The sequence below is a fragment of the Coregonus lavaretus genome (genome assembly GCF_964263955.1).
Source record: "Coregonus lavaretus genome assembly, chromosome: 37".
Classification (NCBI taxonomy): Eukaryota; Metazoa; Chordata; class Actinopteri; order Salmoniformes; family Salmonidae; genus Coregonus; species Coregonus lavaretus.
Genome location: NC_140024.1, coordinates 34,057,538 through 34,082,806, shown reverse-complemented (window position 1 = coordinate 34,082,806; position 25,269 = coordinate 34,057,538). Strand labels below are relative to the sequence as shown.

Here is a 25,269-nt window from a genome sequence, read left to right as displayed (position 1 = left end):
ACATCTGACCGTGAACGTGAAAGCTGGCGTACGCCGTGTTTTCGTGCGTACGCAAGATTGATACATGAGGCCCCTGGTGTTTGTGATGCTCGTTGTTTGGTGCGACGCAGACAGGGTGGCGTGAGTGGTGAAACAGAAGAGTCATTGTCTGTTCTTTTGAGTTTTGATGTTGAGTCTTTGTCCGACAAAGTGATGTTAGGATATTTCAGTTATCCCGTATGAGATTTTGTGCCGAATACATTACGTTGTTACAGGTGTCAAGGTTATGGGCATGTGGCAGCAGTGTGTAGGAGGGTGGCTCCTAGGTGTGTAGAAGGGCAATGAGACAAAGGAATGTGTAGTATAGGTAAATAAGTGGTATGTGTTAATTGTAAGGGTGCCCATGGTGCTGGGGATCAGAAGTGTCCGGTGCGAGAGAGGCAGGTTGAAGTTACCAGCGTTAGAGCAATGCAGAGGGTGTCGTATGCTGAGGCTGGGAAGAAAGTAGAGGAAGATGGGTCAAGGGTCCTGAGAGGATCCCTGTGAGTAGTAGATCTGTGCCAACACAGAGGGATAGGCCAACGAATTACATATGCTTCAGTAAGATTGGCTTCTTAGAGTTTATAGCAATGGTTATCAACTGTACCGCAGGGATGGAATGTAAGTCGCAGAAAATAGAGGTTGTGGTGGCAGCTGCAGAGAAGTATTTGGGTGTACGAGATTTGACTTCAGAAGAGTTACAGGGTGTGTTGAGCGGTGGTGTCCCGTCCTCCCAGGCCGTTGGCCTCACGGAAGAAGAAGAAGTGCACTAGCACCAGAGAGGAAGAGAGAGGCGCAACTCCAGCAGGTGGCGTTGTTTTGCTCACCAAGCAAGGAGTTTTTGTATGGAGGTCAATGAGTGTCGAATTTGGTCAACCAAAAATGGAATGGCTTATTTGCTCAGTGAGGTTTATTTGATCGAATAGATGTTTCGTAACACTCAAGTTGTTATGAGCTACTGATATGTAGGACACGTGGCATCCCGGCAACTTTGAGAAAAAACACTTTATATCGGAGTTGTCTCGAGATGGTTATGCATATACATGGCATGAGGCTTGTAGCATAGCATCTCTCTCCATTGAAAACAGGTGGTTGTTGTCAACAACCCTCATCAAATATTCAAAAAAGAAATTACAATAATGAGATGTATCCACCAATCCAAAGAAAGAATAGGCAGGCGCTAGACAGCCCACTGTGCCGCGCACAGGGCGCAGCGCAAGCAGCGACTAGGTCATCACGTCATCCAAAAACATGGCAGACATCGGATGAATATAACGTTAATATCTTTGGCTGTGAGTGATGAAAAAAAATTATCTGCCTCAGTGACAATTATTTGAATAATTCAATGGATGTTTTGTGCACAAAGGTGATGACTAAAGTGCAGTGCTTTACTTGGACTGAAATAGGTTCCGGTACTAATTTTAGGTGCAGGAGCTCCACAATACTTTTGAGCTAATATTCCTTAAGAGGAACAGGAGCTCAAGCAGTAGAAAATGTGAGGTGCCGGTACTCAGCTCTGGTGAGCTCCTGCCCAAGTCAAGCACTGCTAAAGTGTCTTTATAAGGAATTTTCAAATCTGACTTTTCTATGTGGCTGTGTATGGAATTCTGGGCCGGGTGTCAGTTATACTGCAGTACCGAAGCCAAACTGTAGGAGCAGTCGAAACCGTACTTCTAGACCGGAACCCTGGCCCCATCGGATAGACAGTCAGCCTTCAATATGTCCTATCTATGCAACCTGGAACATGCCAGAGCGTCCGACGTAGCCCAGCGTGTAGTAGCTAGCTAACTTGGTGTCGTTGAAATCGCAGCTGAAATGTATTTGTACTAAAATATATTTGAAAGGAGTCATTTGAAGATACTATGTGAGTTTGATTGTTGATTTCACCTGCTATCAAACTATTTAGCTAGCTAGCTGTCTAACGTTAACATAGCTAACTAGCCAGCGCTTCCCACAATTTGCTGCCAGTTAGCTACCTAGCTAGCTAGTTAGGTAATGGCAGAACAAGCGGTCTGTTAGTTAACAGATGAATGTCACAACAATTAGCTATATTAACCAAACAAGGCAACTGGCTAGTATCTCTGCCTTGGAATTCACAAAGTTGACTCGGCATTAACGTTAGCTAGCTAACGTTAGCTGACATCAAAGATATTTATAACTGACCCCTTCTGTCTGTGCTGATATCTTGCTTGGAGACCATGGTTCTGTTGATACAGTGTGGTTGCGTTTCAGGCTGTCTTTTATGCAGTCGTGCTGCGCATCTGTCATTGGCCAAACTCAAATAGTCCTGCTTTATCACACCATTACGTTACTAGATTTTTGCTCACTGAATGGAACAAATGCTTCCCACCCACTTGTCACATCTGTTTGAGAGAAGGTCCTTTCTATGTAGCTCATGAGAGTGGGTGGGTCCTTTCTAGCTAAGTAGCTCATGAGTGGGTGGGTCCTTTCTCGCTAAGTAGCTTACCAGAGAAGGTCATTTTATTCTAGAAGCCAGTGTGCTTCAGGTTTTATCTTGTGATGAAGGGACTGTGTGTTTTGGTGATGTTTTGTTATGTTTTTTCGACTGTAGAGAACCTCTGGCAGAGTCATGGCAGAAGCTCACCAGGCTGTGGCGTTCCAGTTCACCGTCTCTCCAGACGGCATTGATCTGCAGCTGAGCCACGAGGCCCTGAGACAAATCTACCTGTCTGGCCTGCACTCCTGGAAGAAAAAGTTCATCCGCTTCAAGGTGCTTTGTCTCAAGGGAAATTGCCGCCAGGCATAGCAGTACCAAGTTATACCAGACATAAAACGACAGCAGACGACATAAATACAAACAAACAAACAGCTGAATATAATTTCCTTCACAGAATGGGGTGATGACCGGTGTGTACCCTGGCAGTCCCACCGGCCTGATGTTAGTGGTGGGGTTGTACATGGGGAGGGCAAAGTACGTCCAAGCTGACCCTTCCTTCGCACTGTTCACCAAAGTGGGTGCTCACCTGCCTGTTAGGTAAAGTCTCAACTCACTCACTCGCTATCCCATAGATACAATTACATTTTAGCATGTTTATGGGCAGTAAGGGATGCTTTGCCTCTCTCCTTGCAGTCGCTACATGTCCTTGGAGAACCAGCAGGTGGTTGGCGGGGTGCTAGTTGGCACAGGGCTCTGGGTGGCTGTCTTCTTCACCATGCGAACTGCACTCAAGTGGCTGCTCTCCTGGCATGGATGGATGTATGCCTGTCATGGCACCGTGCCGTGGAGGACACGCATCTGGCTGGTGAGTCGACTGCAAACAACCATGTCACGTGTTGCCCTGTGGGGAAACCAATGCCGGGTAGAGGTGGGGCTACAGAAATATGATACCTAGAAAGCTCATAACTATGTCAGAAATATTTCCCCCCGACCAAATAGACAAAAGACTGGGGGGGGGGAAAAATATGAACCTTTTATTTGAAGGTAGACTTCTCCTTTAACAGACCCATAATTGTGAGTGCAGGTACTGGTGAAGATCTTCTCCGGCAGGCGAAATCCCCAGTTGTACAGCTTCCAGACATCGTTACCACAGCTCCCTCTGCCCTCAGTGAAGGACACCATCAATAGAGTGAGCAACAGGAACAAAGCAAATCGCAGCTTTATCCATCACAACCATTTACTAGAGGGGTACAATGTGGCGATTTATAGAACTCCTGAAGGTGTGCCATGTTAGATTGTCATACATGTTTCCTCTGCTAGTACCTTGAATCTGCCCGTCCTCTCATGGACGACGAACAGTACTTGAGGATGGAGGGTCTCGCCAAGGATTTTGAGAAAGGCCTGGGTCCTAGACTTCAGTGGTACCTGAAACTCAAATCTTGGTGGGCTACAAACTATGTGAGTCACATTAATTAAATATGGTTTTCATCAGATTTTATTAGATAGCTTAAAACATTTTCCATAGCTTTTCGAATGATCTGACATGTCTGGCTGTTCTCAGGTCAGTGACTGGTGGGAGGAGTACATCTACCTAAGAGGCCGTGGACCAATCATGGTCAACAGCAACTACTATGCAATGGTAAGAGTCAGTACTAGCATTGTATATCGTCAAGCTGCTACAAATGAGGGGGTAATAGTATCACAGAGTTTCTAAACCCAGAGGCGCAACATCGCCAAACTTCCGGGAACGCTTGCGAAACAGATCAAACAGAACAGGGTTTGAGAAGTGCAAAATTATTCCTTAGTTGTTAATTTTGTCGAAATCTAAAGGCACAACCTAGATTCGAGCCAATGTCTTAAGTAGTTGGAACATTTTATTACTCCAACCTCGTGAAAGTGACAAACTGACACATTAGAATTTTCATCAAAAACAGTACCTTTGATTTTAAGGCCTGCACGTTCCGCAGTTTGGCGCGAGACGACCGTTAGAACCGATGATGTGTTTCTACACATGAGCTTAGCTAGCCAAGCCTCTATGACATCGCCTACAAGTGTGATCAGGGATTTCTATTGGAGAAGCAGTTTTAGTCTATTTTCTTACTGTACTGTCTGACAACATTATGTGTCGTTAATATTATTATGTGTTTATGGATGTTTACCAATTTGGCAATTCATCAGAGTATTTGATCGGATTATCTCTTGTCAATATTTCTCTTTATCCATTGTCGATCTATTTTTCATTCATTCATTCATTCAGTTGATTTGTCAGCTTTTTCTCCATTCTCACTCCCTCTCTCTTAGGACTTCCTGTATGTGTTTCCCACCAGTCTGCAGGCCGCTCGGGCAGGCAATGCTATCCATGCCATCATGCTGTACAGGAGAATGCTGGACCGAGCGCAGATCAAACCGGTAAAGAGCCTTCACTTTTGGTCGCTGCTTCTCATCTAAGTGTTATTTTCTTTATGACCCTAATGTGTATTCCTCTTCCCTATTTAATACCAAATGACATAAATATCACTGTTTCTGTTTCACACTTGCGGACGGGATGTTATCTCTGGTGCAGCTCTTTGCATTGGATAAAAGAGTTCCTCTTTGCTCCGCCCAATGGGAGCGCTTGTTCAATACTTCCCGCCTCCCAGGCCTGGAACGGGGTAAGAGGAGGGAGCGTTATTGTCACAGACGAGCTTTGGATCCAGCATACCCCACCCTTATCCCACCCCCATTTCTGTCCCCATAGAATTCCTCACCAGCCATGCCCGTTTCACCAGCATGTTCCATGAATACAAACTCATGTATCACCCATTTGGCCTGCATTCATAACTGTTTGGTACTGTCTGACGCTGTAGGTGATTGTAAGTCCTTATCTACACTTAGGGTTATTGTACAGAAATATAGTTTATTTTGACCCAGACGAGTGAATTTGTCAGGTCTGTAACATGCTGGTGAAATAGGATCAGCTATCTCAAACCCTTCAAATCCCCTTCCATCTGTCTTTCTTTCTCTTCTCTTCTGTGAGCCGTTCTTGTTCCTCCATCACCCCCCCCCCCCCCCCCCCCCCTCCCCCTCTAGCCCCCTCCCATCAGTTTCTAGGAGAGCAGGTGAGCCGTTCTGGTTCCTCCATCACCCCCCCCCCCGCCTCTAGCCCCCTCCCATCAGTTTCTAGGAGAGCAGGTGAGCCGTTCTGGTTCCTCCATCACCCCCCCCCCCCCCCCCTAGCCCCCTCCCATCAGTTTCTAGGAGAGCAGGTGAGCCGTTCTGGTCCCCCCCCCCCCTCCCCCTCCCCCTCTAGCCCCCTCCCATCAGTTTCTAGGAGAGCAGGCTTTTTGTGCTTTGGTCATTTTTCATTTTTTTTCTATTTGCCTTTCAGCTCATGCTTCAAAATACCATTCCAATGTGCTCAGCCCAATATGAGCGTATGTTCAACACCAGTCGTATCCCAGGCCTAGATACAGGTAGATGGCCACTTCTTCCTCCCCAGTCTCTCAATCACACAGACTAAAGCAGTTCTAAGAACCATAGAATGTGTGGAAACCAAATGCGGATTGAACAGATTATTTAATCATTCTATTATTTAGCAACCTACGAGTGTACATTAAATGTACGCAGACTGTGCACAAATATATCCAGTCAATGGGCACTTTCATACAGGCCAAATGGCATCACAGGATGGAGCTGTTTGCTCAGTGCCAAGTTTACATAACAGATTGGCTATTCAGGCCCTGGAATAAAACACACTTTTTTTTGTGACCGAGGCTCCAAAGTGTCCTGAATTAGACCCCCATAGACTCCCATGTTTCATTGCGATCCTCTTCATTGTGTGTTTTAACTTTTGTTTCATGCTAAAGAATCCCACTGCAGTTCTCAATGCTGCTTGGAAATTACACCAACCATAGTTTGTGCTTTAGAGAACACTCTCCAAATCTTTCGCTTGAAACAACAGTTCAAACCACATTTAGTCTCTCCAAGGTATCTCCTCGATACTGTCTTAGTTTCTAGAAAACCCTTTTTAGACATAGTGTAGTACTGCAGTTTCCCCCCCCTTTTTTTTTTTTTTTTGTGCAAATTCTTCAGTAGGTCCAAATTGTGTGAATAATTTATCAGAGCTCCTTTAAGCCATAATCATATTCTTGTTGTGAATTTGTTGGAAGTTACACAAAGTTGTCCCTCCCTACCCCTTGTGCTTGTCCAGACACCATCCAGCATATGCGGGACAGCAGGCACATCGTGGTGTACCACCGGGGGCGCTACTTCAAAGTGGCCATGTTCTACGACGGTAAGGTGCTGTCGCCCAGGGCCGTAGAGCAGCAGATGGAGCGCATCCTGGCTGACCCCTCTGAACCCCAGCCGGGGGAGGAGACCCTGGCCGCCCTCACTGCTGGGGACAGGTACGCTGACGCTACGCGTATTAACGCTTTTATCTGAAGCGACACATTTTCCTACGGGCCGACCCCCCCAGCTAGAAATGGAACTGAAGATCCTGGCGTGACGAGCGCCATGCTCTACCAACTGAGACTCACCTTAAAAAAAGCACCCACCATCTCAGATTGTTGTGAAATCGTTTCTGAGAAATGAAGTTAATTGATTGCACCCAAATTGTCATTTTTTAAATTATAGGATTCATATAATATTCAATAAATCAAGAACAACGTTTTGGACCCCAAAAAATTCCAACAATGAGTAAGACATGAGGATTTCAAAGAAATGTTCAAAAGCCACCCACGGACCCCCCCATACCCCACGCCAATCCCAACCCAACAACGGTTATACAACATCAGTTCTGTATGGAGCTGCGGCTGGGAGTATTGTTCCTTCATCCTATGTAATGTAGGGCCGGGACGATACCAGTATCGCGATCCTCGTTAGTATCGTGGCAAGGAAACAAATCAAGAAGCGGATTTAACTTATTTAGGAAAACAGCCCTAATGTTGGAAACAAACATCATTATGTTGTCATCCAGAGTCACATTGATTTTTTTTCTAAGCTATAGCACACCATATTTTACTTACAGCAGGTTTTTAAAGGACCAAAGAATTTGGTCTGCTGTGTGTTTTCATTTTTGCCGTGGAAAAAAAAATTCCAATATTGGTATCTTCACAGCCCTAATGTAATGCATTCTCAGTGAATTTGGTGATGTTTTTTTTCCCCTGTTCAGAGAAATTTGTCAATGAAGTTGTTAGATTTATGTCTCATCCTATATCCTGATATTACCAGGTTCTGCCCACTAGATGGTGCTGTTCCTGCTATTAGGTGTTTGTTTGTTTGTTAAAGGGATAGTTCACCCAAATTACAAAATTGCGTATTGGTTTCCTTACCCTGTAAACAGTCTGCAAGTCAGTGGTACCTATATTAGCATGTTCATGCTTCATGTTCAAATCATCCTAAAGTATCTAAAATTGTATTGTGCAACTCAATTATGTTACTTGAGATGATTTGGATATGAAGCGCTGTGAAACACTGGCCAGGAAACAGTGGCCAGGTCAACAAAACCAAAGCATGGGTTGGTGTCGTACCTTGTCCATAGATTGCTTACAGGTTAAGAAAACCAATGTAATTTGGGTGACCTATCCCTTTAAAATTAATGGGGGGTGGGGGGAGATTCTTAAAAAAATAGCAGGAACAGTGGTCTAGTGGTCAGAACCTGGTAATATCAGGAAGTAGGAGGGGACATCAATGACTAATTTCTCTGAACAGGGGGGGGAAAAAACATCACCAAATTCACTGAGAATGCATTACATAGTATGAAGAAACAAAACTCAGAGCCGCAGCTCCATACTACTTGTTATAAATAGAGAACCGATGTTGTATACTCGTTGTTGGGTTGGGATTGGCGTGGGTGGTCCGTGGGTGGCTTTTGACCATTTCTTTGAAATCCTCATGTCTTACTAATTGTTAGAATTTTGGGGGGGGTCCAATTCGGATGTTATGTTCTAGATTTATTTAATATTATATCAATCCTATAATTTAAAATGGCCAATGTGGGTGCAATCAACTAACTTAATTTCTCAGAGATCAAATTATATTTAAACAAAATAATGTTGCAGGAATGCTTATCTTATAATCTGTTTTTAACTTTAGAAACGATTTTGAAACAATCTGAGATGGTGGGTGTCATGGCTTGCTGAAATGACATGAAACGACCCAGGATATATTCTACACTGGTTCAGAAAATACACATCCAGGGTCCTGTTCGTAAGAGCATGCAACGGAAAAACGTTTTTTTAATGGAAAATAAAAATGAGTGTTTCTCATTGGATGAGTCCAGGTAGCCCCTCCCCGTTTCAGTCCATTTTCTTCCGTTTGGTGCCTAATGAACGCGACCTAGATACGAGCTTTAAAGGTGCATAATGTCAGTTTCTTCTAAGTCGCCCTCTCGACATCACATCGGGTATCTTGGGATATTCTCTGTCCCTTGCTTATTTGCTGAAGTAGTTTAAATTCACGCCGATTGGCCGAAAGTAATGTAATCTAAGAGGAGGCTCCTCCCTCCAAAGGGTAGAAAACCCTATGGTGACTTGACAGAATTAACGTAATTAAACAATCCTTAAACAAACCTTGAAGCAGACTGAATTGGATCAACCCAAATATTGAAGGTGATGTAAAAATCCACTGTCCGTGATAAGAAATGATTTTAATCAAAAAAGTTTCCCCAATGTTATGTTCACCCCACCTTGGCAGGGTGCCCTGGGCGGAGGCCCGAGAGGCCTACCTGAGACAGGGCAGGAACCAGCAGGCCCTGGACACCGTGGAGAAGGCTGCCTTCTTTGTGACCCTGGACGACACAGAGCAGCGTTACAAGGCTGACGATCCCGTCCGCTCCCTGGACAGCTACGCCAAGTCCCTGCTGCACGGCAAATGTTACGACAGGTGAGACCGAGGGCTCCAATCCTTCATATTATGCAGATTGAGTGTGGGAAATTACATTCTTACTATTGTTATCTACCTGGGCTCTCATTTATTCTACACTTTACACTTTACAAAAATGTTGAAGAATAAGCCGTTATAACTACTTATGAATGTTACTGAATGCTTATAAATTGTTTAGACATTTTCATAAATGTTATGAACGCTTATGAATTAAAATACTTGTATAATAAATGTTTAAAAAATAATAATAATTAAATACTGGAGTTTGTAGCTTACTCTGTGCTCAAGCACTGTTTTGGGTTTGTGTATTTTTCCTGTAGGTGGTTTGATAAGTCCTTCAACCTCATCGTGTTCAGGAACGGGACCATGGGTCTGAACGCGGAGCACAGCTGGGCAGATGCCCCCATCATAGGGCACCTCTGGGAGGTAGCTAGCAGAGTACACCCCTTTCTTCTTCTTCATTAGTTTGTGTTAATGTTTACACTGTGTCTGTATAGGTTATCAGGAATAGATCGCTGGCACGACAAATGGTGTCTGGGCCCCGTGTAGCTCAGTTGGTAGAGCATGGCGCTTGCAACGCCAGGGTTGTGGGTTCGATTCCCACGGGGGGCCAGTATGAAAATGTATGCACTCACTAACTGTAAGTCGCTCTGGATAAGAGCGTCTGCTAAATGACTAAAATGTAAAAATGTATGTCTCTAAAGGACGTTATTGTCTAATTGTAGCATGTGCTGTCGATGGACCCTGTCAAGCTGGGTTACACAGAGGAAGGCCACTGCAAAGGAAACCCTCACCCGTCCCTCCCAGGCCCCCAGAGGCTGCAGTGGAACATCCCAGCTGAGGTAGCCCACCACAGGGGGTTTGGGTTAAACTAAAATGTTGTAGGGATGTTCCCCTTTTCAAAAGTTATTTATTGTTTTCATAATTATTATCAATTAGTGCATGTCATTAATGCACACACAAGCCTTTCCATTCTGTTTCATTGTTATAGTGATCAAACATGATCCCCAGTGATCCTGTCTGTTTGGTACATGTGTGATAATAGATTGGATGTTAGAAAGACCTTCAGTTTTCACACCTTTACACCTGAGCTCTCACCTTTCTGAGGACCCCCCCTTCAACTGTCTCATCTCAAAGCTTCAAATGAAATCAACAACTGAGGCTCTTTGATCAAATACATCAGAGACCAAGTGAAATGGGCTGATTCAGAGTGTCTTTGTTCCCCCTGTGCGGTGCCTCAGTGTCAGACGGCCATCGCCAGCTCGCTGATGGTGGCCAAGGCCCTGGCAGACGACGTTGACTCCCACATCATCCCCTTCAACAGCTTCGGGAAGGGCCTGATCAAAAAGTGTCGCACCAGCCCTGATGCCTTCATCCAGATCGCCCTGCAGCTGGCTCACTTCAGGGTAGGGTCATTATCTCTGCCTCTGTTGACTGGCAACAGGAAGAGGATCAGCTGATTGGATGACTCCATTGGCTAATTAGCCAGGATTAGCCAACTGGGCAATTGGAAGGAGGGAATGATGGATATATGAAAACCCAGGTTGGGAATTGAGCTTCCTTAGGACATGTGAATGAATACCAGGGATGCTGTGAGTAGCTGTCAACAATCTGTAGTTTGAGGAGATAAAAATCATCCTTAATAAGGACAGTAACTATAACAAATATACTTGTATTATTTATTTACCAAACATGACAAGACTAAAATGTGCCAGTAAGAAAAATCTGTAACACTTTAGCCGACAGGTATAATACCTTGTTATATGTCTTACTACTGTATGTGTTATAATATGTTATAACCACATTACTGGCTGGTTAACAGAGACTATACTCTAGTTATAATATGTTATAACCACATTACTGGCTGGTTAACAGAGACTATACTCTAGTTATAATATGTTATAACCACATTACTGGCTGGTTAACAGAGACTATACTCTAGTTATAATATGTTATAACCACATTACTGGCTGGTTAACAGAGACTATACTCTAGTTATAATATGTTATAACCACATTACTGGCTGGTTAACAGAGACTATACTCTAGTTATAATATGTTATAACCACACATTACTGGCTGGTTAACAGAAACTATACTCTAGTTATAATATGTTATAACCAGATTACTGGCTGGTTAACAGAGTTTTTACTCTAAACAAAATGTGAACCTGATTTTCCTTAATCACCCCTGAGTGGATAAATACAAAGTTTATTGAATTGTATTACATTGAATTTGACTTCCAGGACAAGGGGAGGTTCTGTCTAACGTACGAGGCGTCCATGACGCGTATGTTCAGAGAGGGGCGCACAGAGACGGTTCGTTCCTGCACCGTGGAGACCTGTGCCTTCGTCCGCTCCATGGTGGACGACACCCCGGTAAGGACCCTCTGTGAGCATTACAGGAACTGAAAGGTTGTGGGTCAGTCCTCATTAAATATATATATTTTTTTACGTTCTTCAAAAGAAAAATGCTTCAACCTATTTTTTTCAGTTAGATTGTGATATCTGGGTGTAATTGGCCAAAAGAGACGGATTTCACCATTACTTGTTACCCCCCGCACCGCTCTGTCTCAGAGGGGTTGAGTTAAATGCGGAAGACACATTTCGGCTGAATGCATTGAGTTGTGCTAGGGTATCCCCTTTCATTCTTTCATATAGTCTCCTTGTCTCTTCCTACCACTCCTTGTCTTCTCTGTAGAGAGAGCTGCGACTGAAGCTGTTGAAGGAAGCTGCGACGAGACACCAGCAGCTGTACCGGTTGGCCATGACCGGAGGAGGCATCGACCGCCACCTCTTCTGTCTCTACGTGGTCTCCAAGTACCTGGGAGAGGACTCAGCCTTCCTCAAAGAGGTCACATGCAGCATTTTGACTTGTGGATGTACTATTCCTCTTTAAAGTGGAATGGAGATCTTTGTGTGTTTTCGTTTTTATACAGTGTTTTTTTTAAATTAATTTTTTTGAGGTTTGTATGTTAAAGCGTGTGTGTGTGTGTGTGCGTGTGCGTGTGCGTGTGCGTGTGCGTGTGCGTGTGTGTGTGTGTGTGTCCTCTCCTGTAGGTGCTGTCGGAGCCCTGGAGGTTGTCCACCAGTCAGACTCCCCTCCAGCAGGTGGAGCTGTTTGACCTGGTCAGACACCCAGAGTACGTGTCCAGCGGGGGAGGCTTTGGCCCGGTGAGTTCCCTGCACGACCTCAATAGGGCCCTTTACTCAAAATGAATCAGGCATTAAAGGGATATTACATTAAAGTAACATTAAAGATTGTCAGATGTTTTCAGAGCAGATTTGGGAGTGTAATGCCCCCTTAAAACATAAGTTCTTCATCCTGGTGCTCATAAAATCTAAATGTGAAACAACAACATACACTGAACAAAATATAAACGCAACATGTAAAGTGTTGGTCCCATGTTTCATGAGCTGAAATAAAAGATCCCGGAAATATCCATACGCACAAAAAGCTTATTTCTCTCAAATTTTGTGCACAAATCCCTGTTAGTGAGCATTTCTCCTTTGCCAAGATAATCCTTCCACCTGACAGGTGTGGCATATCAAGAAGCTGATTAAACAGCATGATCCTTACACAGGTGCACCTTGTGCTGGGGACAATAAAAGGCCACTCTAAAATGTGCAGTTTTGTCACACAACACAATGCCACAGATGTCTCAAGTTGAGGGAGCGTTCAATTGGCATGCTGACTGCAGGAATGTCCACCAGAGCTGTTGCCAGAGAATTGAATGTTCTCTACCATAAGCTGCCTCCAACGTCATTTTAGAGAATATGGCAGTGCGTCCAACCGGCCTCACAACCGCAGACCACATTCATGGCGTCGTGTGGGGGTGAGCGGTTTGCTGATGTCAATGTTGTGAACAGAGTGCCCCATGGTGGCGGTGGGATTATGGTATGGGAAGGCATAAGCTACAGACAATTAACACAATTGCATTTTATCGATGGCAATTTGAATGCACAGAGATACCATGACGAGATCCTGAGGCCCATTGTCGTGCCATCATCTCATGTTTCAGCATGATAATGCATGGCCCCAGGTAGCAAGGACATGTACACAATTCCTGGAAGCTGAAAATGTCCCAGTTCTTCCATGGCCTGCATACTCACCAGACACGTCACCTATTGAACATGTTTCGGATGCTCTGGATCAATGTGTACGACAGCGTGTTTCAGTTCCCGCCCATATCCAGCAACTTCACACAGCCATTGGAGAGGAGTGGGACAACATTCTACAGGCCACAATCAACAGCCTGATCGACTCTATGCGAAGGAGATGTCAGGCAAATGGTGATCTGCATGAGGCAAATGGTGATCACACCAGATACTGACTGGTTTTCTGATCCACGCCCCTACCTTTTTTTTTTAAGGCATCTTTGACCAGTCATGTGAAATCCATAGATTAGAGCATAATGAATTGACTCCATTTGACTGATTTCCTTATATGAACTGTAACTCAGTAGAATCTGAGAAATAGTGGGGCAAAACCTGTAAAACAAATCTTAAATTAAAATAATAACATTTTAAAGGGCCCAAGTTCTCAAATTTAGCAATTGAAAATACAGTAGAATATTTTGTGTAATTATCTCTGTGCTGCCGTGTAATCCTCTTTTACACGCGCTGATTGTGTTTCTCTCTTTGTGTCAGGTGGCAGATGATGGATATGGTGTGTCCTACATCATCTTGGGAGAAAACCTCATTAACTTCCATATCTCCAGCAAGCACTCCAGTCCTGAGACGGTGAGTTGGCTGATCCTCATGGCCTATCTTGAATGTTGCTTTCAATCAGCTGTCCTCACTTGAAACAAAGACTCCGCTATCGCCTGGGTAACATACAGACCTGAATTTCATGGCTGACCAGCCACTATTGATACCAACTGCCTCTCCATACAGGTTATATTGTATCAGCTTGCCTTAGAACGTGTCCATTCTAAAGTTCTATTGTATCAGCTTGCCTTAGAACGTGTCCATTCTAAAGTTCTATTGTATCAGCTTGCCTTAGAACGTGTCCATTCTAAAGTTCTATTGTATCAGCTTGCCTTAGAACGTGTCCATTCTAAAGTTCTATTGTATCAGCTTGCCTTAGAACGTGTCCATTCTAAAGTTCTATTGTATCAGCTTGCCTTAGAACGTGTCCATTCTAAAGTTCTATTGTATCAGCTTGCCTTAGAACGTGTCCATTCTAAAGTTCTATTGTATCAGCTTGCCTTAGAACGTGTCCATTCTAAAGTTCTATTGTATCAGCTTGCCTTAGAACGTGTCCATTCTAAAGTTCTATTGTATCAGCTTGCCTTAGAACGTGTCCATTCTAAAGTTCTATTGTATCAGCTTGCCTTAGAACGTGTCCATTCTAAAGTTCTATTGTATCAGCTTGCCTTAGAACGTGTCCATTCTAAAGTTCTATTGTATCAGCTTGCCTTTAGAACGTGTCCATTCTAAAGTTCTATTGTATCAGCTTGCCTTTAGAACATGTCCATTCTAAAGTTCTATTGTATCAGCTTGCCTTTAGAACATGTCCATTCTAAATTGTTTCCTCTCTGTCCAATAGGACTCTCATCGTTTTGGAAAACACATCAAACAGGCCATGCTCGATATCCTGGCCTTATTTCAGCTGGATGCAAATGCCTTGGCGTGATTTATTTTCCCCCTACCTGAAAACCTCAACTTCCATAGGCTTACTCAGATGATATTCTGTGTTATGGTCTTAGAATGTGTTTAAAAACCATACAATATTAACAAAATAAGAGAGTGTATAGGAATGATTATTGGGCTGTTTTTGCCATTTTAAGTTGTGTGTTGCATGCTAGCCCACAGACCCATGCTGCCATGTGTTGTCCTATGTTAAGGTTACGCTCAGCTCATTTCAAAGGGCTGGTGCCTTAATGCACTGTGGTAGTTGTAGTGAGATGTGGAGAGTGAGTGACCAAATGGGCGTAAACATTTACCCGCTGTCTTTTCTTCCGTGCAATTCTTTTGAGCTGCTAGCGATGTATTTTGAACTGAGCAAATGGCATTTGGTCTCTGGGTTTTAATATCAGGTCGTTGTTGTTTTAAACCATTGCTCTGTGCACCACTGAGAAAAGGACTGTTGGCAGGGGTACGGTATCCATTTTAGGACAACTTCCATGGACATGTGATGCTGTCCTAATATGGATACCGTAACACCCTAAATCTTGACACATTTCAAAAGTATGATTAGTGACAGTTGAAGGATCATACTTAAGGGCTGGTTGCCCACACAGATATCAGCCTAATCCTGGACTAAAAAGAACTATTGATGGATATTCTCCATTCAGCATGTTGTTCTGTCCAGGACTATGCTAAATCTGTGTCCAGGAAACAGATCCTCTAGGTACTGCAGTATAACTACCATTGGTAAAGTCTTAAAGGGATAGTGCTGAATTTTGGCAACTAAGCCCTTTTTTCTACTTACCCAGAGGCACATGAACTCATAAATACCATTTTTATGTTTCTGCTAGCTGTACCGATAGACTTCCAGTCATTGCGCTAACGCTAGTTAGCAATCACTCACCGAACTACCTTCAACTTCCTTCAAACTGCACCATGAGGCATTACATGTCAAATTTTGTTTGTTAGATGTAAAATTGTAAAGTATAATTAAAAATATTTAAACTTGAAGAAATTTGAATTTCAAACGTTTTTGAAATATCATATAGCAATAGAAATCATTCTTCTGTAGAAGTCATTCCTTTGCGGTTGCTTGTTTTTTATTGCTAAGACGATAGCAAGACAATAGCGTTACATGTTTTGTTATAAATATGTAAAACAGCATGTATACCAAAACAAAATAAAAGTGTATGTCATCAGTGGATTAATATTTGTATACTTGTTTGACATTTTTGATGCACTGTTCGGAACTAGTAACACAAGCATTTCGCTGCACCCGCTATAACATCTGATAAAACCTGGAATAGTATAAAGTAATCCTTCTTCCCCCACCACCCAAAAAAAAAAAAAAAAAGCGGTTGTCCCACTGGCTATCATAAGTTGAAAGCACCAATTTGTAAGTCGCTCTGGATAAGAGCGTCTGCTAAATGACTTAAATGTAAAATAAACTGTGTACACAACCAATTCACTTTGATTTGATGTCGTCACAACTGCCATAACTGTTCTAACCCAGAAGATGGAGCTCTTTAATTATAATACCAGTACCTTTTACTTTGGCATTTCTCCCGTGTCCTCTTCACCCTGAGGTTCTAGTGGAAGCCTGGTAGGTATGCCTTGACCGGTTCACCCTGAGGTTCTAGTGGAAGCCTGGTAGGTATGCCTTGACCGGTTCACCCTGAGGTTCTAGTGGAAGCCTGGTAGGTATGCCTTGACCGGTTCACCCTGAGGTTCTAGTGGAAGCCTGGTAGGTATGCCTTGACCGGTTCACCCTGAGGTTCTAGTGGAAGCCTGGTAGGTATGCCTTGACCGGTTCACCCTGAGGTTCTAGTGGAAGCCTGGTAGGTATGCCTTGACCGGTGGATGTACAACAAGTACTGTCATAATCCACACCTGAAAACAGAAACAGAGAAGCACTGCACCACTACACAGCTAAGGTCCTGGCATATTTTCTGTTGTGGCTTTTCCACTTTGAAGAAGAAGCTTCATAAGATTGATGGTACATATCCATGGGCTGCTCTTAGATGTCTCCCTGCAGCGCAACTCACATCTACTGTTCCTGATCTACTTAGAGCTTTTGAAGTCATTACAAACACGGTCTAACTTCCGTTAGAAATGTACATGAATACACAGATTCATTATTAACAAGAATGTTAAATATGCGTTCATGTATTCAGGCTTAAAAACAGTCCAAGGTGACATGATGACAAATATTCTCATTTAGTTTGCGGTCTACCACACTTTCACATACACTGTTGTAGATGAAGTGAGCATTTTTATTTAAGATATTTACAAATAAAACGAATATAATTTCATGCGAACATTGCATAGTCTGTCTCCACCTGCTGTCCCAATTCTCTTCCGTTGCACTCTCTGACCTGATTGCTAATCAACATAATACTAATAACACACAAGGCTATGCAGATGAGTCACCAAAATGCCAAACAGAACTTGGCCACATGCCATTGTCTGGATAGAGCAACAGGGATTACATTACCCACAGGAAACATATGAACTCTGTTGTGTAATTATACAGGGATTGCATTCTGCACTTCCTCCTCGAAGGCCAGCTGTCTGGACCTCATGGTTTCAATGATCATGATTGTTTATCTGTGCATCCAGCATTAATGGTCAACATGCTGTCATAGTGAGTTTGTGAATCTGGTTTAAAAGTATCTTGGGGCACAACCCATTCATACAATTATACATAAAAGTCACCATCATTAGGAAGCAGGTAGAAAGACTCCATCCTACTCATGGGTAGGTGTGCCGTATACTGCCATGGGTAGGTGTGCCGTATACTGCCATGGGTAGGTGTGCCGTATACTGCCATGGGTAGGTGTGCCGTATACTGCCATGGGTTGGTGTGCCGTATACTGCCATGGGTTGGTGTGCCGTATACTGCCATGGGTTGGTGTGCCGTATACTGCCATGGGTAGGAGTGCCGTATACTGCCATGGGTTGGTGTGCCGTATACTGCCATGGGTAGGTGTGCCGTATACTGCCATGGGTAGGTGTGCCGTATACTGCCATGGGTAGGTGTGCCGTATACTGCCATGGGTAGGTGTGCCGTATACTGCCATGGGTAGGTGTGCCGTATACTGCCATGGGTTGGTGTGCCGTATACTGCCATGGGTAGGTGTGCCGTATACTGCCATGGGTTGGTGTGCCGTATACTGCCATGGGTAGGTGTGCCGTATACTGCCATGGGTAGGTGTGCCGTATACTGCCATGGGTAGGTGTGCCGTATACTGCCATGGGTAGGTGTGCCGTATACTGCCATGGGTTGGTGTGCCGTATACTGCCATGGGTTGGTGTGCCGTATACTGCCATGGGTAGGTGTGCCGTATACTGCCATTGGTAGGTGTGCCGTATACTGCCATGGGTAGGTGTGCCGTATACTGCCATGGGTTGGTGTGCCGTATACTGCCATGGGTAGGTGTGCCGTATACTGCCATGGGTAGGTGTGCCGTATACTGCCATGGGTTGGTGTGCCGTATACTGCCATGGGTTGGTGTGCCGTATACTGCCATAGGTAGGTGTGCCGTATACTGCCATGGGTAGGTGTGCCGTATACTGCCATGGGTAGGTGTGCCGTATACTACCATGGGTTGGTGTGCCGTATACTGCCATGGGTAGGTGTGCCGTATACTGCCATGGGTAGGTGTGCCGTATACTGCCATGGGTTGGTGTGCCGTATACTGCCATGGGTAGGAGTGCCGTATACTGCCATGGGTAGGTGTGCCATATACTGCCATGGGTAGGTGTGCCGTATACTGCCATGGGTAGGTGTGCCGTATACTGCCATGGGTAGGTGTGCCGTATACTGCCATGAGTAGGTGTGCCGTATTCTGCCATGGGTAGGTGTGCTATATACTGCCATGGGTAGGTGTGCCGTATACTGCCATGGAAAGATAGGCCTTCTTTGGTTTATTCGTGATCTGTAGTATTTTTGAAATAAATGTAGCCCCCACCTGGGGGTAAATGTAGCCTCCACCTGGGGGTAAATGTAGCCTCCGCCTGGGGTAAATGTAGCCTCCACCTGGGGGTAAATGTAGCCTCCACCTGGGGGTAAATGTAGCCTCCACCTGGGGTTAATGTAGCCTCCACCTGGGGGCAAATGTAGCCTCCAGCTGGGGGTAAATGTAGCCCCCACCTGGGGGTAAATGTAGCCTCCACCTGGAGGTAAATGTAGCCTCCAGCTGGGGGTAAATGTAGCCTCCACCTGGGGGTAAATGTAGCCCCCACCTGAGGGTAAATGTAGCCTCCACCTGGAGGTAAATGTAGCCTCCAGCTGGGGGTAAATGTAGCCTCCACCTGGGGGTAAATGTAGCCTGCAGCTGGGGGTAAATGTAGCCTCCACCTGGGGGTAAATGTAGCCTCCACCTGGGGGTAAATGTAGCCTCCAGCTGGGGGTAAGTTGCCAGAGGATGTTCTCATTTAGGCTTATTAGTAAGTCCACTAAATGTTATGCCTCCCAGTCACTGATGTTGATAACCGATATACATGGAATAGTTCCAGTACATAGAGGTCTCTGTGACATTTACTATGCATTTGACATTTACAACTGAGCTGATCAAACAAATTATCTACTGGACATGCAGTAATAAGCTCCGGATTTAAAATGTGGTGTGCGAGGCAGTTCACTTGTTAAATGTCAAATGACAGTACTTGTCAGTGTTGTTGGGCTGGTATCATTGTGAGCTCTTTAAATATAATGGGTCCAATGATTCACACTACAATAGGCCTTACGAACATTTCCATAATATCTGTGGGTGTGGAGAAATTAGTGTCTAGTGAAAATATAAATATTTTGTTGGACAGTTTCATTCTTCACCAGCTGCTCAGTTAGGAGAGATGACCTGATCTCCACAGTGTCTGGGTGATATGATCATCAGTTAGGAGAGATGACCTGATCTCCACAGTGTCTGGGTGATATGATCATCGGTTAGGAGAGATGACCTGATCTCCACAGTGTCTGGTTGATATGATCATCGGTTAGGAGAGATGACCTGATCTCCACATTGTCTGGGTGATATGATCATCGGTTAGGAGAGATGACCTGATCTCCACAGTGTCTGGGTAATATGATCAACGGTTAGGAGAGATGACCTGATCATCGGTTAGGAGAGATGACCTTAACTCCACAGTGTCTGGGTGATATGATCAACGGTTAGGAGAGATGACCTGATCTCCACAGTGTCTGGGTGGATATGATCAACGGTTAGGAGAGATTACCTGATCTCCACAGTGTCTGGGTAGTATGATCATCAGTTAGGAGAGATGACCTGATCTCCACAGTGTCTGGGTGATTTGATCATCACTTCATCTGTTGACTTGACCTCAAGCCGAATTCCTCGCTCCTCCCTAGTTCTGCAGCTGGCCTGCCTTATCAGGAACTGAAACTAGACTGTTGCCCTTGGCCTCCCTCCTTAGGAACAGAATATGAACTCTCTGCATTTTTCCTTGTCTCAATCAGTAACTTTCCATACACCAAATTCCTATCCACCCTTCATTAACCCCAACATATGCATTTGAAGTCGGAAGTTTACATACACTTAGGTGGGAGTAATTAAAACTCGTTTTTCAACCACTCCACAAATGTCTTGTTAACAAACTATAGTTTTGGCAAGTCGTTTAGTACATCTACTTTGTGCATGACACAAGTAATTTTTCCAACAATTGTTTACAGACAGATTATTTCACCTATAATTCACTGTATCACAATTCCAGTGGGTCAGAAGTTAACATACACTAAGTTGACTGTGCCTTTAAACAGCTTGGAAAATTCCAGAAAATGATGTCATGGCTTTAGAAGCTTCTGATAGGCTAATTGACATAATTTGAGTCAATTGAAGGTGTACCTGTGGATGTATTTAAGGCCTACCTTCAAACTCAGTGCCTCTTTGCTTGACATCATGGGAAAATCAAAAGAAATCAGCCAAGACCTCAGAAAAAAATTTGTAGGCCTCCACAAGTCTGGTTCATCCATCGGAGCAATTTCCAAAAGCCTGTAGGTACCATGTTCATCTGTACAAACAATAGTACGCAAGTATAAACACCATGGGACCACGCAGCCATCATACCGCTCAGGAAGGAAACGCGTTCTGTCTCCTAGAGATTAACGTACTTTAGTGCGAAAAGTGCAAATCAATCCCAGAACAACAGCAAAGGACCTTGTGAAGATGCTGGAGGAAACAGGTACAGATCCACAGTAAAACGAGTCCTATATCGACAACCTGAAAGGCAGCTCAGCAAGGAAGAAGCCACTGCTCCAAAACTGCCATAAAAAAGCCAGACTACGGTTTGCAACTGCACATGGGGACAAAGATCGTACTTTTTGGAGAAATGTCCTCTGGTCTGATGAAACAAAAATAGAACTGTTTGGCCATAATGACCATCGTTATGTTTGGAGGAAAAACGGGGACGCTTGCAAACCGAAGAACACCATCCCAACCGTGAAGCACGGGGGTGGCAGCATCATGCTGTGGGGGTGCTTTGCTGCAGGAGGGACTGGTGCACTTCACAAAATAGATGAGGAAGGAAAATGATGTGGATATATTGAAGCAACATCTCAAGACATCAGTCAGGAAGTTAAAGCTTTGTCGCAAATGGGTCTTCCAAATGGACAATGACCCTAAGCATACTTCCAAAGTTGTGGCCAAATGGCTTAAGGACAACAAAGTCAAGGTATTGGAGTGGCCATCACAAAGCCCTGACCTCAATCTTATAGAACATTTGTGGGCAGATCTGAAAAAGCGTGTGCGAGCAAGGAGGTCTACAAACCTGACTCCGTTACACCAGCTCTGTCAGGAGGAATGGGCCAAAATTCACCCAACTTATTGTGCGAAGCTTGTGGAAGGCTACCTGAAACGTTTGACCCAAGTTAAACAATTTAAAGGCAATGCTACCAAATACTAATTGAGTGTATGTACACTTCTGACCCACTGGGAATGTGATGAAAGAAATAAAAGCTTAAATAAATAATTCGCTCTACTATTATTCTGACATTTCACATTCTTAAAATAAAGTGGTGATCCTAAATGACCTAAGACGGGGACTTTTTACTAGGATTAAATGTCAGGAATTGTGAAAAACTGAGTTTAAATGTATTTGGCTAAGGTGTATGTAAACTTCCGACTTCAACTGTACATTCCGTATACATGTAAAGTAATTAATAAGTATGGTAACATGAATAAGTATATTTCAAGCTAGAATCCAACAGTCCCTCCTTTTTGAATAGTAACTCTATCCTGTTCAACATTATATCAACTTTGAAATTACTTATAAATGTACAGAAAAGAAAGAATGATTAATATTCTCCGTTGGTTTTTATGTTTACACCTCCGAGACTTATGGCCTCTGACTATGTAATCTGCTTCCATGGCATAAGGCCCTGGCATCAAATGTATAATCCCACTATGCACACTCTTACTCCCCCCCCCCTATCTGCCAGCACCCCTCCTGTTGTACAACTGATACTGTCATTTCAGCTGGAGATTTTGACTTCCTCTTCCTCCTCCGGGTTCCTAAGAGAGTGACAGCAAAAGACTTGAAAAGGAAAATAAAACATTAATATGACAAGTATTAGGAATGCGTTAAGCTACGCATAATCATCTATGGCAAAACCCCAAGTTTGATAACATGACGATTCCCACTCTCCCTTAGCCTGACTCTGTACCGTTGGGATGCTGTTCTGCTGGGGTCTATTAGCCTGACTCTGTACCGTTGGGATGCTGTTCTGCTGGGGTCTATATACACCTCTTCGTTCTTGTACCCAGACTTCACCCTCAGGCCGCAGGTTTACGGGAGTTGTTCCCACGTGATGTCATCCTCACTTCGACCTCTGTTTTCCCAGACAAGCCCTCCCCCTTTCCTGAGTCTAGGATGTACAATGAGTCTCTGTGGCATTTATCAGACCACCGCGCCACTCGGGAGATAAAAGACTAAGGCACTGCATCGCAGTGCTAGCTGTGCCACTAGAGATCCTGGTTCGAATCCAGGCTCTGTCGTAGCCGGCCGTGACCGGGAGACCCATGGGGCGGCGCACAATTGGCCCAGCGTCGTCCAGGGTAGGGGAGGGAATGGCCGGCAGGGATGTAGCTCAGTTGGTATAGCATGGCGTTTGCAACGGCAGGGTTGTGGGTTCGATTCCCACGGGGGGCCAGTATGAAAAAGAAAAGAAAATATGTATGCACTCACCAACTGTAAGTCGCTCTGGATAAGAGCGTCTGCTAAATGACTAAAATGTAAATGTATCAGTAGGGAGTATACATTCTTGCACCTTGCCTCAGTCCATTGTTAATTACCCCGGACTTATACACAAACAGCTATTTGAGAATAAGAGACCCATTCCTACTCAAGTGAATATCATGATGCAAAACATAGAGAGAATACAATAATGTAAAACAGTGAAGCTATAACATATAGAGATAATATAATGATATAAAACAGTGAAGCTATAAGACAGTATTATAGGGCAATAGTTCACAATCTATAGTATTATCTCTATCATATGACTCCTATCTCACCCTTATGGAGATCATTCCATCTGACCCATAACTGTCACGTGCGTTTAAGGACGGGTCAGACCAAGGCGCAGCGTGAAAGGCATACATGTTTATTTCACCGATAAACACACGAACAAAACAACAAACCAAACGAAACATGAAGTCCTAAGGCTGAACCCAATACAAGCCTCTAACACGGAACAAGATCCCACCACCAATGAGTGCCAACAGGCTGCCTAAGTATGATCCCCAATCAGAGACAACGAGCGACAGCTGTCTCTGATTGGGAATCACACCCGGCCAAACATAGAACTACAACACCTAGAACGTAAACATAGAAATACTAACATAGAATATCTACACCCTGACTCAACATACAAGAGTCCCATGAGTCAGGGCGTGACAATAACACGTTAATCACTACTGCTAGGCCACTTACTGTATATAGTTATAAACATACTAAAACGTGCTCAAGTCAATTAGTCCGTTTCCAACAGTCCTTCATCTGGAACAATGATCACTCACATGTTCCAAGTCACCTAGAAAACATATTGACTTGAACAGGGAAGAGAGAGAATACATGTTTAATAATTTCACACCACCCCTTGATGAGAATGAGATTGGGGCCAGGACCGTCCCTCCGTTCTGTTCTATGCCAATGGGATGCTAGATCTCCTCTGGGCTCCAGGACCGTCCATCCGTTCTGTTCTATGCCAATGGAATGCTAGATCTCCTCTGGGCTCCAGGACCGTCCATCCGTTCTGTTCTATGCCAATGGGATGCTAGATCTCCTCTGGGCTCCAGGACCGTCCATCCGTTCTGTTCTATGCCAATGGGATGCTAGATCTCCTCTGGGCTCCAGGACCGTCCATCCGTTCTGTTCTATGCCAATGGGATGCTAGATCTCCTCTGGGCTCCAGGACCGTCCGTCCGTTCTGTTCTATGCCAATGGGATGCTAGATCTCCTCTGGGCTCCAGGACCGTCCATCCGTTCTGTTCTATGCCAATGGGATGCTAGATCTCCTCTGGGCTCCATGGAAACGTGTTCCCTGTTGGATATCCCTCTCCCTTTTCCCCAGTCTCCCCCCATCAGCTTCAGATCATCAGAGACGGCTCACTGCACCCTGTCCTTCGTCCTCATCCTCGGGTGTCAAAGCAAGACGCAGAATACGAGCCTTGTAAGTCGATCATTGGACTGTATCGTCCAGAAAGCCATATGTATTCATGCACTTTAACAATAGGATTCTGATGGCATGGTAAAACAAAGCCCCTACTATCAATGTCCCAATTACGGTTAGCCCAAGCTACAATCTAGTGGGTTTTCTAATAACCTCCCGCTCGGAGGACACAAAAAGATAATGTTTCATGGGAGGAAACTCTCCCTAGACTCAATGGATTCTTACAAATATTTAATTAGTTTCAGAAAGCACCTGCAGGATAAGCAGTGCACCCTCCCCTAAGTCTCCTCACAGTTTAGGGGATTTCCGATAAATTATCCAACCCAAATTTACAAAGACTAGTGCTTCATATTGAGTCTATCACTCGAATTTAAGACCCTCAACTTAACACGCAGACTGTACATTTACAGACGGGGAAATATATACACTACCGTTCAAAAGTTTGGGGTCACTTAGAAATGTCCTTGTTTTCAAAAGAAAAGCATTTTCTTTTCTTCATTAACATAACATCAAATTGATCAGAAATACAGTGTAGACATTGTTAATGTTGTAAATGGCTATTGTAGCTGTAAGCGGCTGATTATTATAATAATAATAAGCCATTTAGCAGACGCTTTTATCCAAAGCGACTTACAGTCATGCGTGCATACATTTTTTTGTGTATGGGTGGTCCCG

At 44.1% G+C, this 25,269-nt stretch overlaps 1 protein-coding gene across 1 annotated transcript; it reads left to right on the top strand.

The window, feature by feature from the left end:
* Positions 1-1,751: 1,751 nt before the first annotated feature.
* LOC311111873 (carnitine O-palmitoyltransferase 1, liver isoform-like) lies at positions 1,752-16,117 on the top strand. Its single transcript, XM_084154782.1, has 19 exons — positions 1,752-1,882; positions 2,591-2,749; positions 2,871-3,013; positions 3,110-3,281; positions 3,501-3,605; positions 3,737-3,874; positions 3,978-4,055; positions 4,718-4,825; positions 5,784-5,868; positions 6,606-6,801; positions 9,092-9,280; positions 9,601-9,706; positions 10,006-10,122; positions 10,522-10,686; positions 11,526-11,657; positions 11,980-12,132; positions 12,339-12,452; positions 13,929-14,021; positions 14,830-16,117. Exons 2-19 carry the CDS (start codon positions 2,609-2,611, stop codon positions 14,914-14,916), a joined length of 2,322 nt encoding a protein of 773 aa, XP_084010908.1. The 5' UTR covers positions 1,752-1,882; positions 2,591-2,608; the 3' UTR covers positions 14,917-16,117.
* Positions 16,118-25,269: the final 9,152 nt, after the last annotated feature.

What these genes read in the sequence shown, in the direction of transcription:
- LOC311111873 (XM_084154782.1), top strand. Translation starts at nt 2,609, where the DNA reads ATGGCAGAAGCTCACCAGGCTGTGGCGTTCCAGTTCACCGTCTCTCCA. An exon ending in GGAGGACACGCATCTGGCTG is followed by an intron (nt 3,282 to 3,500) that starts GTGAGTCGACTG and finishes TTGTGAGTGCAG; the next exon opens with GTACTGGTGAAGATCTTCTC. An exon ending in AGCACTCCAGTCCTGAGACG is followed by an intron (nt 14,022 to 14,829) that starts GTGAGTTGGCTG and finishes TCTGTCCAATAG; the next exon opens with GACTCTCATCGTTTTGGAAA.